This window comes from Prionailurus viverrinus, chromosome D2 (assembly GCF_022837055.1).
Source record: "Prionailurus viverrinus isolate Anna chromosome D2, UM_Priviv_1.0, whole genome shotgun sequence".
Taxonomy (NCBI): domain Eukaryota; kingdom Metazoa; phylum Chordata; class Mammalia; order Carnivora; family Felidae; genus Prionailurus; species Prionailurus viverrinus.
Window position 1 is genome coordinate 80,100,569 of NC_062571.1, and position 12,696 is coordinate 80,113,264.

The 12,696-nt window shown below is 56.0% G+C and overlaps 1 protein-coding gene across 1 annotated transcript in view; it reads right to left on the reverse strand.

Moving 5' to 3' along the window:
- Positions 1 to 4,052: 4,052 nt before the first annotated feature.
- CPXM2 (carboxypeptidase X, M14 family member 2) overlaps positions 4,053 to 12,696 on the reverse strand; it is a 136,884-nt gene continuing 128,240 nt past the window's right edge. The window contains 1 exon segment of the mRNA XM_047825902.1: positions 4,053 to 5,379. Within this exon segment, the coding sequence (XP_047681858.1) occupies positions 5,111 to 5,379 (269 nt within the window). The 3' untranslated portion in view covers positions 4,053 to 5,110.

Below are 12,696 nucleotides of genomic sequence, written 5' to 3' on the forward strand. Positions count from 1 at the left end.
TGGACAGTGTTTCGTGTATCCACCGGTAAGTAGATGGACGTTTGGATTGTCTTTACCTTTTGGCTAAATGAATAGCACTGCGTTGAACATTCCGGTACAAATTCTGCATGGACACATGTTTTCATTTCTCTTGCGTGCGGACCTAGGAGTAGAATGGCTGGGTCATGCGGTCCCACGATGTTGAACATTTTGGGAAACTGCCAGACCGTTTTCTGAAGTGGCTGTACTTTTCTCTAAAAACACCCCGTTTTCATTTCTACATCTTTTCGATGCTGATGATGCCGAGCGTTTTAAATTTATTAGCATTGATTATACCTCCACAACAGCGCTGAGAGGCAGGGATTATTAAATCCATCTTAGAGGTGAGGCTGTTTGTTCAACATCACTCGGATAGTGAGAGGCAGGCCTGGGATCAAGCTTAAGCCCGTTCGGTCCCAAAGCTCCGTCCCCTCCCCCTCCCCCGCCCACCCCGCTCCGGAGGCTCTGGATCCCACTGCCCCCCCAGGAGGTGCAGCGATTGGTGGGCTCTCTCCTCCCTCCATGGGCCTAGGGATGCCATGGAAACTTCCTCCATGGGCTTCCCGGGTCTCCCTCCTCTTCTTGCCCCCACAAATCCCCTAGGCCCCGTGCAGGGTGTTTTAGATGAACCGGCAGAAAGTGCAGAGCCGCATCCTGACGTCCTAGAGGCTCTCCACTTGCCTGACTGGAAGGAGACAATACCCAGAGAATAGTGGCCTTTGCTGTGTCCCCCCTGGCCCGTCTGGGGTGGCGGGGTGGTGGGGGGGAGGGTCTGTCAGCAAGAGCACACGCCTAGGGAGAACGAGGCAGGGGCGGCCAGGAGGTCTCTCCTGTAGCTCTGGGGTCGCCTGTGCCCTCGGCTCACCTCCTACTGCCTCAGTGGTGGCTCACCTGACGCAGGTTTTGACAGCCGCCGAAGGAGTGGCTCGGGTAGCTTCCAGATTCGTGATTGGTTAAAAAAAAAATCAAAGCAGATGGTCTGTGCCTGCCCTAAGCCTCAGCTGCCTCATTTGAAAAATACACGACAGGCACCTCTCACGCAGCCGTGGGGACGAGACGCCGTGTCCCCGGAGCCGGGAACGCAGTACCGGGAGACAAACACCCGGCTTCTCCTCTGCATCTGGGTGCTGGTGGCGTGCCGGGTGCCGGCCTCGCTGCTCACAGCAGAGGTCCCCGTCGTGTGGGAAGCCCGCTATGGTGCCCGCTCCGTGGATGGGAAGACGGAGGCGCGAGGTTACAAGGCCACACAGAGGGTCAAGAGGCAGGGCTCGGACTACAGCTCGGCCCCCCTCCCCGGACCCCAAAGACGAGGCTCTTGCACACCTTGCTCTGAGACAACCTGGAGGAGGCTGGGCTGGAGCCGACCCCCGCGAACGGACGGACGGACGGCTCGGCTCCTCCGCACCCCAGCCTTGCTCCCGAGACGGGCCGGGGGGAGGCTCGAAGGGGCCTCCCTCCTGCTCTGGGGACAGAGCGCACCAGCTGAGCCGCCAATGAGCGTGCGTGGAGTCACTGTCCCCTTCCTCCATCGCATTTATTCTGGCGACAGACCACAAGAAACGCCGGGTGGTGCTGACCTCCTGCAGCTCAGAAAGCCGGCCAGGCCGCCAAGGACACGCAAGCGGCACCTCTGATGAATGTCACCAACCGAACATCGAACGGGCCCCGGGGAGTGGGGACGTCGCCTAGGCGTTAGGTCGTCTAAACCAGGCGCCGAGCTGTGATGCACATCGTGTGCAGAAGCAGGCGGGGGACGGGGAGGGGGGCACACCCGGGACGTAGCGCTCAGCTCCTGGGCCAGCTGATCAAATGAGGATTCCCAATCCCCTGTCATCTGACTCCGGAAAGGCACCCGTGCCTCCCAAGGCTTCCGTCACCGCCTGGGGGGCTTGATCTGCTCCTCAGAAAGTCAGCCAAGGGGCACCTGGGGGGCTCAGTCGGGTGAGCGTCTGACTCTTGATTTCCGCTCAGGTCGTGGCCTCATGGTTCATGGGATCGAGCCCCACGTGAGGCTCTGTGCTGACAGTGCAAAGCCTACTTGGGATTTTCTCTCTCCCTTTCCCTCGGCCCCTCTCCCCGCCTACTCTCTCTGAAAATAAATAAACAGACACTTAAAAAACATCCTGGGCAGCTGCTCCAGCACCGAATTATACCGCTCTACTGGGACGGAGGAAGGAGGCTTCTCCCTGGGCCTCAGTTTTCCCATCTCTAAACCCAGGGGGATCGGGCTAGTCTGGGGATGGAAACGCATCCAGAGACGTTGCCCCATCTTATCCCACTGAGCCAGGACTCTGTCTCAGAATCCTTAACACACCGCTTCAGGCAACTACCACCGATAAATCAGAGCTGGCTTGCAGGAGGAAACCCGTCTGCCGTCCCTGGACGCATTTGTCTAGAAACATCCCTCAGCTCTAAAGACCGGTCGTTCTCCTCTGTACCCCACGTGCTTCACCCCTCATTCCCTTTGTCTAAGTTCCCCTGGACTCCTGGTGCGGTGGCTGGGAAGCTGGGGCTGTGTTGATGCAGCAGGTGTAGACGGGCAGGAGAAAGAGTGCCCGCGGCCCCAGGAGAGGTTCTCCCGGGGCTCAGAGCGCGGCTGCAGAATCAGGCTGTGGGAGACCAGCCTCTGCAGCTTTCTGGCCGGTCCCGCTGAGGGGGGCTTTGAGGGTGGCGGCTCCCCCCACCCATCAAGGCCTTGGGTTGACTTGGCAGGAACGGATGAGGGAGCAGGGAGCTTGCCAAGTCCAAGGCCACGCAGCAGGGGTGGCGCGGCCCAGAGCCCACAGAGCCCACGCCCGCAAGCCCCAGGCTGCTGTTAGTGGGCCAGGGCTGACGGCAGGCCTGCAGACGGCAGAGAATGTCACAGACACGCAAGCTGCGTACCGCAGCCCAAAGGGTACGGAGCTAGTCACTGGCAGGAAGACTGACTCATCTCAGCGCCAAGTGCAGGCACCTGACAAACCCAGTCTGCTGAGCTGACGCGCTTGCCGTGGTTAGTCCTTCCGCACTGCCGTGCTGGCTTCTCGTCTCAAAGGCTTTATTCCTATCACCACCCACCCCATCTAAGGCCGCCAATTTTTCCGACCAGTGGCTCGGTGGAGAGCGACACGGGCTAGTGTGGCGATTAAAAGTGAAACTTAAATGACCGGAAAGTATTTAGCGCTAGAAATTCTGGCCCTAAGTGGCACAAACCACATTTCAAGTGCCCACGGGTCACATGCGTCTAAGTGACTGCTGTGTGAGATGGCACGGAATAGAACATTCCCGTCATCCCAGAAAGTTCTATCGCACAGCCCTGGCTTGGAGCCAGGGCCAGCTAGCTGTGCCCCGGCTTGAGGGTTCAAATCCAACTACCATGCGTTTTGATAAATCAAGTTTTGTTTGAGAGAGAGAGAGAGAGAGAGCACGTGCAAGTGAGAGAGGGGGGCAGAGGGAGAGAGAGCCCACGAGAGAGAGACTCTTAAGCAGGCTCCACATTCAGAGTGGAGTCTGATGCGGGGCTCAGTCCCACCACCCTGGGATCATGACCTGAGCCGAAAGCAAGAGTCGGGCGCTCAACCGACTGAGCCCCCCAGGCTTTACCAAGTTTTACTGAAACACACCCATGCCTGTCCCTTTGTGTTTTATGCACGTCTGCTTCTGTGCCACCATAGCAGGGTTAAGTACGTGTGACAGAAACTGGCCGCCGAGCCTGAAATGATTACTATCTGATCCTTTAGAAGGCAAGTTTGCAATCCCTGGTGTAGACTGTCAGAAAGTCGCATCCGGATCGTTTCCGGAAAGAGGCTCCCTGACATCCCCAGCAGTCACTAGTAGGTCCCAGGTGTCAGGGCGCTTTTACCTAGGCGCACGGCTCTCCTGGGGAGGGGGCAGGGAACACACGGCTGTCCGCACCCGCTACCAAACTTGGTAGGCCCACGGGATACCCCTCCCCGGGCAGGCTCTTCTCTGGGGGTGCCTGACCTCTGGGAGAGGCAGTGGGGCGAGCCCCTGGGGTGGGCGCGGGTCTGCTCAGGAAAACCACACGCCGGAAAGATGTCACCATTTGCTTGCTTTATTTTTCTTTCTTCCCAGGTCAGTGAGGCAGCAATATCAAGAAAAAGTAGACAGGCTGTGTTCTTGGATGGTCATCCGACAACCCCTCCCAAACCAATAATCCACAGATAATTCTAGGAGCTTTTCATCACTCGTGGCCTAATTCGAAGGTCTGGCATCCGACACATCAAAAATAACTCCCTTGGTGATGTTAAGCCAACTCACGTGCACCCATTTCCCTGAAAGGGGGCACATCTGAGGCAGTGAGAGGGCTGCCGGTGATCTGCCTCCTGGCCCTTCTCAAGTCCCCGCAGATCAAAGAGGGGACCGGGCTAGATGCCGGAGCTCCCTCCCGCGCCGCCCCCAGGGCTGCTGGACCAGCAAGGGGCCCGGGGGGTTCTCTGTGGACCCTGCAGATGAGCCCCACTGGCGGCTGCCGACCAATCACTGGTGGACTAGCTCAGCCTTTCTCTCCTTTTAGAAACACTGTCCTTTGTTGAAAGGGAGACCGAATGGATTCTAGAGGCTCACCGCTGCTCACTTGGTAATGTCTCCATTGTCCACAGAGGGCAGAATCAATCTGCAGCAGCTTGGAATGCCCCGGGGCCAGAGAGGGTGGATTCTCTCAGAGGGCCCAGAAGCGTCTCAAATGGTAACTTCTGGGACAGCAGGGCCCCAGGACACTGCGATTGGAGCCCAGCAAAATGCAAATGCGTGAGGGGCTCTTGCTGGCATGCCAGCAGGGGAAGCCTTGGCTTCCCTTCCTGTGCGGCCAGGAGACCCTGAGCGGGCAAGGCCCCCTCTCTGTCTCCGATTCCCAGGCTGAGCTGCTGAAATCTCACTCCTACCAGCCTTTCTGTGCTGATCTGTCCAAGTTATTTGGAAAAATGGAACAAAGAAAAAAAAAATATCCTAAGCTTTCAGCCCTCCCCTCGGGGCCAGGCTTGCAATGCACGCATTCTCCCAGGCCTTCGTGAATTACAGAGAAAAACAGCAGGGAGTCCTCTATGGAGCTACGACTGGGGGTGGTTTAATTTGCAAGGGTCCGGGACAGGCCTCAAGTGTTGGCACGTCCCCCGCGCTGCCGTCTCTTCCGCCCGCGCAGCTTCAGCCGCCTGGCTGGCAGGCTGACGGGCTGCTTCCCAAACTTTTCCATGATCTCCCTGATCCTGGCCAGGTTGGTTTTGCTGAGAGTGAAGTCACACCGTGTGGCCCCCATGTCGTAGCCGACCATGCAGTTCTTGGTGGACGAGGTGAACCCTTCCGCCTTGGCCGTGACCACGTACTCCCCGGGGTTCAGGAGGCGCCAGTAGTCCCCATCGCTGGCTGTGAAAAGAAAGCAGGGAATTCAGAGGTTCTCTTCTAACACAGCTACACCACCAGTCCTGTTACTCCGGGACCAGCCTCCCGGCCGGAGAGAGACTCAGACGCAGGCGGTGTGGAATCCGAGCCCCCGCCGATGCAAATTCTTAATGCATTTTGGGAGCTGAGATGTTTTCCTCTTTGGAAGCCACCTTAATGGTTTTATCAGGCAGGGGTTCGAGGTGAAGGCTCCCCGTGGTGTTAATACTCGTGAGTGGAGATGGAGAAATGATCATTCACACTCCTTCCTCTGTGACAATATACGCCATTCATTACCAAGCTGGGCTTCCAAATGGTGTGCCCTCGCCACAAAATGCCATCTTGAAAAGCCATCAGTGCCTGGCTTCCTGGCCTCCCTTAGCACGGCTATAAATACAGAATAGGAATTCTTTCAAGGGGTGGGACTCTTCACTTTTGAAAAGAGAAATAAAGGACCACAGGGGGCCAGGGCCAAATGATCTGGGAGGAGGCGTGGTATCTGCACCCCATTCCATGGCCCTCATTCTTGGCCCGGGGGCCAAGAGGAGCCTGAAGCTTTAGGGGCAGTGACGTACCAATGCTGCAAGCCTGAGCTCCTGTCTCCCCAGGGACACTGCTGGTCAGTCACCCCATAAGCACGTAACGGGACCCGTGTCCTAGCTCTAGGCTAGATCTCTGTTGCATAGACGGGTTCCAGGCCAAGGCTCTCCTCCCCAGGAGCCTGCAGCCTGCCGAGGACACGCAGACCCCCGACGTTAAAGAGACTTCAGGGCATGGGTAACCAGTGACCCCGCAGAGGACGTGGTATCCGGAAGGTCAAGGCAGGCACTGATCCATTGAGTCTCCAAGCAAGCCTTTAACACACGTTGTATGATTACTCCCTTTTCTACCTGAGTAATCTGATGCCCAGGGAGGCATAAAGTCCTGCATAAGGTCGCACAGCCAGTAATCAGCAGGTTAGGCTCTCTGTCTTATGGCAATCTGAGTGTCCCAGCTGCCCTAAAGCTTTGGGGCCAGGAGAGGACGAGGAAAGGGGCTAAGGAGGCCCTGGGCAAGGCTCACGTGTCTACACAAGCCCTGAAGTCTTCCAAGGGACGGGAGAAAACTCTGTGTGTGTGTGTGAATATGCATCTCCCACAAACACATGACACTTTGAAGCATCGGGTGTAGAGGATAATCTTTATTCATCTCAGACACACGGATGCAATTAAGTGCTCACGAGAACACCAAATGCCGTAAAAAACGAACTATGCAGGTAGTTTGGCCTGCTAACTGGTAAACAGGACTCAGGGTGAGAGGTCGGGGTGCACACAACGCACGTGGCTGGCTCCCTGGCTTTCTCAGCGCTGCGCCCACCCTATGTCTTCCTTGGGTGACAATGCAAGCTTTTCAACCAAATAAAAGGCCATCTCATGCTTTTCAGGAGGCAAGAGCCCATCAGGGGTTCCCTGAGCGTCACAATGCCACTCACCCTTTGAGACCTCCCTCTGGGGTCCCGCGGCCCCCCGGGCAAACCTGAACGCGCCACCTCCTCCACGCATGTCACCTGTCCTACCAGACCGCGCGTCCTCGAGTGTGAGGCTAGGCCCTGTGCTAAGCTGTCGGCTCCTTGAGGGCCTGTGTCTCACTCCTCAACACTTCTAGTGTGTTTCGTACGGTGTGCCCTCTGTGAATGCCTGGGGGATTGAATGTGGTAAAGAGAAGCACACACATGGAACCCAATGTCTTATTAACACGTGAACTTGAACTTACTAAGTCCTAACTCCTGTGGATGCTTTTTCCCCTGCGAACACCAGACGGATGTGTTAAGGCCAAGAGCCGGCCGCCCGGAAAGGCTGTCTGAGCGGCTAGAGGCCTCTGGAGGCGAGACCTCGCAGAGTGCACCATCTCGAGAGTACTTTGGGTCATTTCGAAACACCCCAGGGAAGGGGGCAGGGTCCTCACCAAGGGAGGTGCTCACTGAGCAGAGAAGGGGGGAAAAACCCCATAATTAATAAATGCTGATGGGCACCGCTAAGTATATAAGGAGATTTGTAAGAAGGGGTTCTTCTTCCTCCAAAGCAGAAGGCTCCCTCCTCCACATGGTGGGGACCTCCTTCTTCTCAAGTCACGCTGCCCTGTCCTTGAACCTGGCTTTTGAGCACGGTCACACGGGCAGCCCACATTGCTGCATCCCAGGCACTCAGAACACCTCCCACTGGTTCCCGGAATGGGCCACACACCTTACACCTCAGGGCCTTTACATGTGCTGTTCCCCCAACTCCTGTGCTCTTTTATCCCTGAGATGTTTTTAAATGCCTAGAGTTTGTTTCTTAATGATAAAGCCAACTTTTTGTAATTCAAAAGCAATGAATTCTGTTCCATGCTTCTAGGGGATGAGTCTTCTAAGAAAATCCCCACTGGGTTTGGGGCGCCTGGGTGGCGCAGTCGGTTAAGCGTCCGACTTCAGCCAGGTCACGATCTCGCGGTCCGTGAGTTCGAGCCCCGCGTCAGGCTCTGGGCTGATGGCTCGGAGCCTGGAGCCTGTTTCCGATTCTGTGTCTCCCTCTCTCTCTGCCCCTCCCCCGTTCATGCTCTGTCTCTCTCTGTCCCAAAAATAAGTAAAAACGTTGAAAAAAAAAAGAGAAAATCCCCACTGGGTCCTTGCGGGCCACTCCCCCTTGCCCCCCACCCCCTCTAGCCACAAACAAACCCCACGAGTTTGGTCTTTAACTCTTGATTCTAAACCTCTGTAATTACGGTTTCTTCCAACTGAAATACTGTTCCCTGTTCTTCCAAAGACCAGCTTGTGCTCATCCCTTCAGGGAGGGAACCTTCTTTGGCTTTCCCACCAGTTTCTGTATATCCTCCAAATTCTTTCTGGGCTATCATCATAGTCTGCAATTACCTTTTAAATTTTCCTTGGCAACTACTTATATGTCTCCCCCCACTAGAATGTATACTGTTTGAGGTGAGGGGCATATCTGTCTCGTTTACCACAGTATCTCTAGGCCAGCATACAGGAGGTGCTCCACAGGATACGTTAAAAACGAAACCATGGCAGGGGTGCCTGGGTGGCTCAGTGGGTTCAGCGTCCAACTGTGGCTCAGGCCATGATCTCACGAGTCGTGGGCTCGAGCCCCACATCAGGCTCTGGGCTGACAGCTCAGGGCCTGGAGTCTGCTTCAGATTCTGTGTCTCCTTCTCTCTCTCTGCTCCTCCCCCCACTCGCACTCTGACTCTCCCTCTCTCTCAAAAATAAACATTAAAAATTCCCCCCCCCCCCCGCAAAAAAAATGAAACCATCGGGAATTTGTTTCGATTCACGGAATCAGAACGAGGTGGGCCAGCTCTATAATCTATAAGGTTCCATTTCAGAAACATGGAAGAGGCCTGATTCTCTCATCTGCCTGGCAATGCACTCTCTCCCCCGGAAGTTCTTGCGTCGGCTTTCCCCACGCTTACCCCCAGGGCTCTTGTTATGTGCTTCCAGCCCCAACCCCTGGTAAAGTCTAGAACCATCTACCTGGTGAAACTCAGGGATCAGCGTGTTAGGTCACTACCCCTATCACTGGGTGAGCAGGTCTGTGTTCAAGGGTGAATGTTCTGCGGAATTATGGGGGGGGGCACTTCCGCAGCTGGCATCGCTCAGCACGGTGGACAGAAGGAACAACCCAGGCGCTAACAAATGTCCACTCGTTAGCAGGTCAGGTCAGTGCCCACCAGACAGAGGACGCTCATGGGGCTTTCTGAGCCAGGTGTTTGGCCAACATACTTATTACGTGCGTCTAGAAAGCATTCGTACTCACTTCTCTCTCTGTGAAATTCAATTCCCCTGTTTAGTTTCTGCAAAATCCCTCCGGAAACAAAACTTGTCAGGTCACAGAAGCTCAGAGGGAAATCAAGGCAAATGCAGGGCTTAAGTCGAGAGGCTGAAACCCATATAGTAAAGAGCCATGTGTGAAGTATGGAGTTTATGTATCATGAGAATACACTGGGAAATTATTTTCGGGGGGAAATAAAGGGAGACGGGCAGGCGGCTCCCATCGGCTCATCGAAACCGCCTCTGTGATCACAGGGGCTTGAGGTTCAGAGCTCAGTAGGCATAGCACTCTCTTCGGGCTTGTGGGATCCCTGGGACTCTTTCTCTCCAATTCCATTTAAAACCCTCATGTTTTCTCACATTGTGTACAAAGCACGAATTGTCCCAAGAATGTTCTAGGCTCTTTTATGAATCATTCTTTCACAGGAGCTTGTTGGCAATGTTTAAATACAGTCCTTCTGTTCCTAACGATCTCCAGCACCTTGCGTAACACCCGGCCCATCGCAAGTCTGGAATCTGCGCACTGAATGCATGAATGAGTAAGTGAATGAACGAAGGAACCAGCGGCTGCCCGGGAGGGGCCTCGATGTACGAAATGCCAAGCCGCACAATGTGAAGCCTCCCGGGCAGGGGCTGTAAGGTCCTCAAGCATGAGCAGGAGGGAGTTTCAGAAAACAGGAAGGCGAGTCATGGCATCACACCGCGTGACATTTCAGCTCCATTTCACCCACTGAGACAATAATTGGCTTGGGGCGCCTGGGTGGCTCCATCGGTTAAGCCTCCAACTTCGGCTCAGGTTGTGATCTCGTGGTTTACAGGTTCGAGCCCTGCATCGGGCTCTGGGCTGACGGCTCGGAGCCCGGAGCCTGCTTCGGATTCTGTGTCTCCCTCTCTCTCTGCCCCTCCCCCCTCACGCTCTGTCTCTCTCCCTCCTTCAAAAATAAATAAACATCAAAAAAAAATTGATCCAATAACTGGCTTTCTGTAGCAGGCACGTCGGCAGACGGCCCGTCACTGAGCAGCTCGTGTGTGCAGCCTGAATCCCAGCCTACTCCGTCCTAAGGCCCCAGAGGCTTCGGTTCCTCACAGGTCAAATGGGATCGTTTGTTGGAAGGACCGGGTCTGTTAATGCACGTGAAGGGTTTGTGGAGAAAAGGGGCAGGGGCACTGCATTCACAGTCTCAAGCCCCTGGCTCGAATCCCAGCTCTGCTATTCTCTGTGCACTCCCGGAAACACCATGCCATGTCCATTCATTCGTTCAAACTCATCCCTTCATCCGTTCATTCAACAAATATTTATTAAGCACCTACTGAGTGCAGCCTGCACTTCACCGAGGCACGAAAGAGTCAAGGACGCCTGGTCTGGAGCAAGCGGGGGAGAAGCAGGAACAAAACAGGCGCCAGAGGTACGGGCTTGGCCTGCAGGGTGTCAGAGGCCGGCGGTGGAGACGCTACGGGAGGAGAAAGCTGGAGGCTGAGACGAAGCAGCAGGTGGTAGGGGCAGGCGGACGGGGTTAGAAAACGTGGCCACCATGGTGGGCCTCGTTGACACGGTGACATCTGCGCAGCGACCCGAAGGGGACGAGGAAGGAACCGAGGGGTTCTCGAGGGAAGGAGGTTCGGGCAGTAGGAGGGGCTGGAGCGAGGACCCCAAGGTGTGGCCTGAGTCCTCGAGGAAGGAGCCGGCGGGGACTACCGAGGCCAGCAAGCACAGGGCAGTGACTGTTCCTGTTTGACCGAAACGGAGACTCAACGATTTTCACTTTTAAATGGGGACAGTCCTGGGCAAACCAAGCAAGATAGCCGGTCAGCCCAGGAGAGGTTTGAGAGGTAACCAGCAGCCTAATCCTGTATGGCCCTGCGCGTGCCCTGAGGACTTTGGGGTGCCCCTGTGGGGTTCAATAAAAGGGTGATATGACCCAGTTAGCTGATAACAAGCTTGCCCTGGCTGCGGGGCTACGAGGGCAGACATAGGAGAAGCCTGCCCGGGGTACCACGGTGAGCCTGGCAGGTGCCACGGGTCGGACCGGCTGGCAGCTAAGGAGGAGGTGAGCGGGCATAGATTCTGTATCTATGCGCTGACAGAGCGGGGGTTGTAGGGCAGAACCAAGGCGGAGCATCTGTTCCGTATGGGCACCTTGTGTATCATCCCAACTCTCATCGGCTTTACAGGCGATAGCACACGGGGGACACAGGAGGAAAATGAACTCGACCCGGTTTCCCTGGGATTGTCCCCCATTTTAAATCTGAAGTCACACATCCTGGGAACCACCCCCAGTCCCTGGCAAACCCAGACCGCTGGCCGACCCAGCACAGCGGAAGCCCCTGAGCCAAGAGGTACGGGTCAGGCCACACCAAACACCTGCTGAGCTGGCCTCATATCCTGTCTCTCCCAGTTGTTCAAGGGTGTCCGAGGGCTGAACAGGTCTTTCTCATGGCAATCACGAGTTCCCTTCTTCTACTGCTGACTCTGTTCTCTGTGCCCAGGTGGGACCTGTAGTAGGTTGAATGATGGCCCCCAGAAGGGTCCACATCCTACTACCTAGACCCTAATCCAGACCCTGCGAATGTGACCTTGTTTGGGAAAAGGATCTTTGCAGGTATAACTAAGGATCTCAAGATGAGACCATCCTGGATGGCCTAGGTAGGCCCTAAATCCAATGACAGGTGTCCTTATCCGAGAGAGAGGAGACACAGGGGGAGGCCACGGAAGATGGAGGCAGAGACTGGAGTGATGGGGCCAAGGAAGCTCAGGGGCACGTACAGCCACCAGAAGCCGCAAGAGCCAAGGAAGTTTCCTCCCCAGGGGCTCCAGAGGGAGACGGCCCCGCTGACACCTTCGGCTGCCATAGAAGTGAGGGAATAAATTTCTAATTCTTTAAGTTTGTGGTCAGTTGTCTCCCCCCAACCCCCCCCCCCCCCCCCCCCACCGCAGGAAACAAACACAGGGCCTGGTCCCAATGCCTCGCTCACTACAGCTGACACCAAAGCCAAAGCGCATCCGCCATACACTATGATGCACGCAGCGCTCCCCAGAGTATCCCCGGCGGACGAAAACCTCTGTGTGCAGATGCACCGTCTCCACCAGAGCCCCTGCACACAAGCAGGATTTAGGCTCTCGCCAATTCTGTTCCCGGGGCACCTGCCACGACATCATGCTGCCCACACTACCCGTCAAAGGTCAAGGTCAGTGTTTTCTCATATCCCGCCGAACACACTGAGCGCCACCCCAGGTGACGACGGCCCTGGGCACAAGGGAGAGACTTCGTGGGTTTCAAGCAGCACGAAAGCCCTGAGTGAGCAGGGACATGCCTGGGGCTGGGAGTCAGACGCCTGAACCCAGGCCCCACCCGCCAGTGGGTCCTTTAACCACCCACCCCCCCCACCCACCCCGAGCATCTGGTTTTCACACGAATGAGGGAGACACCAGAAAGCACAGGCTGAGCGCCTGCTTGCCAGGGTCTCCACGGTTAAGTTTGAGGCAGGAGACAATCGTTCAG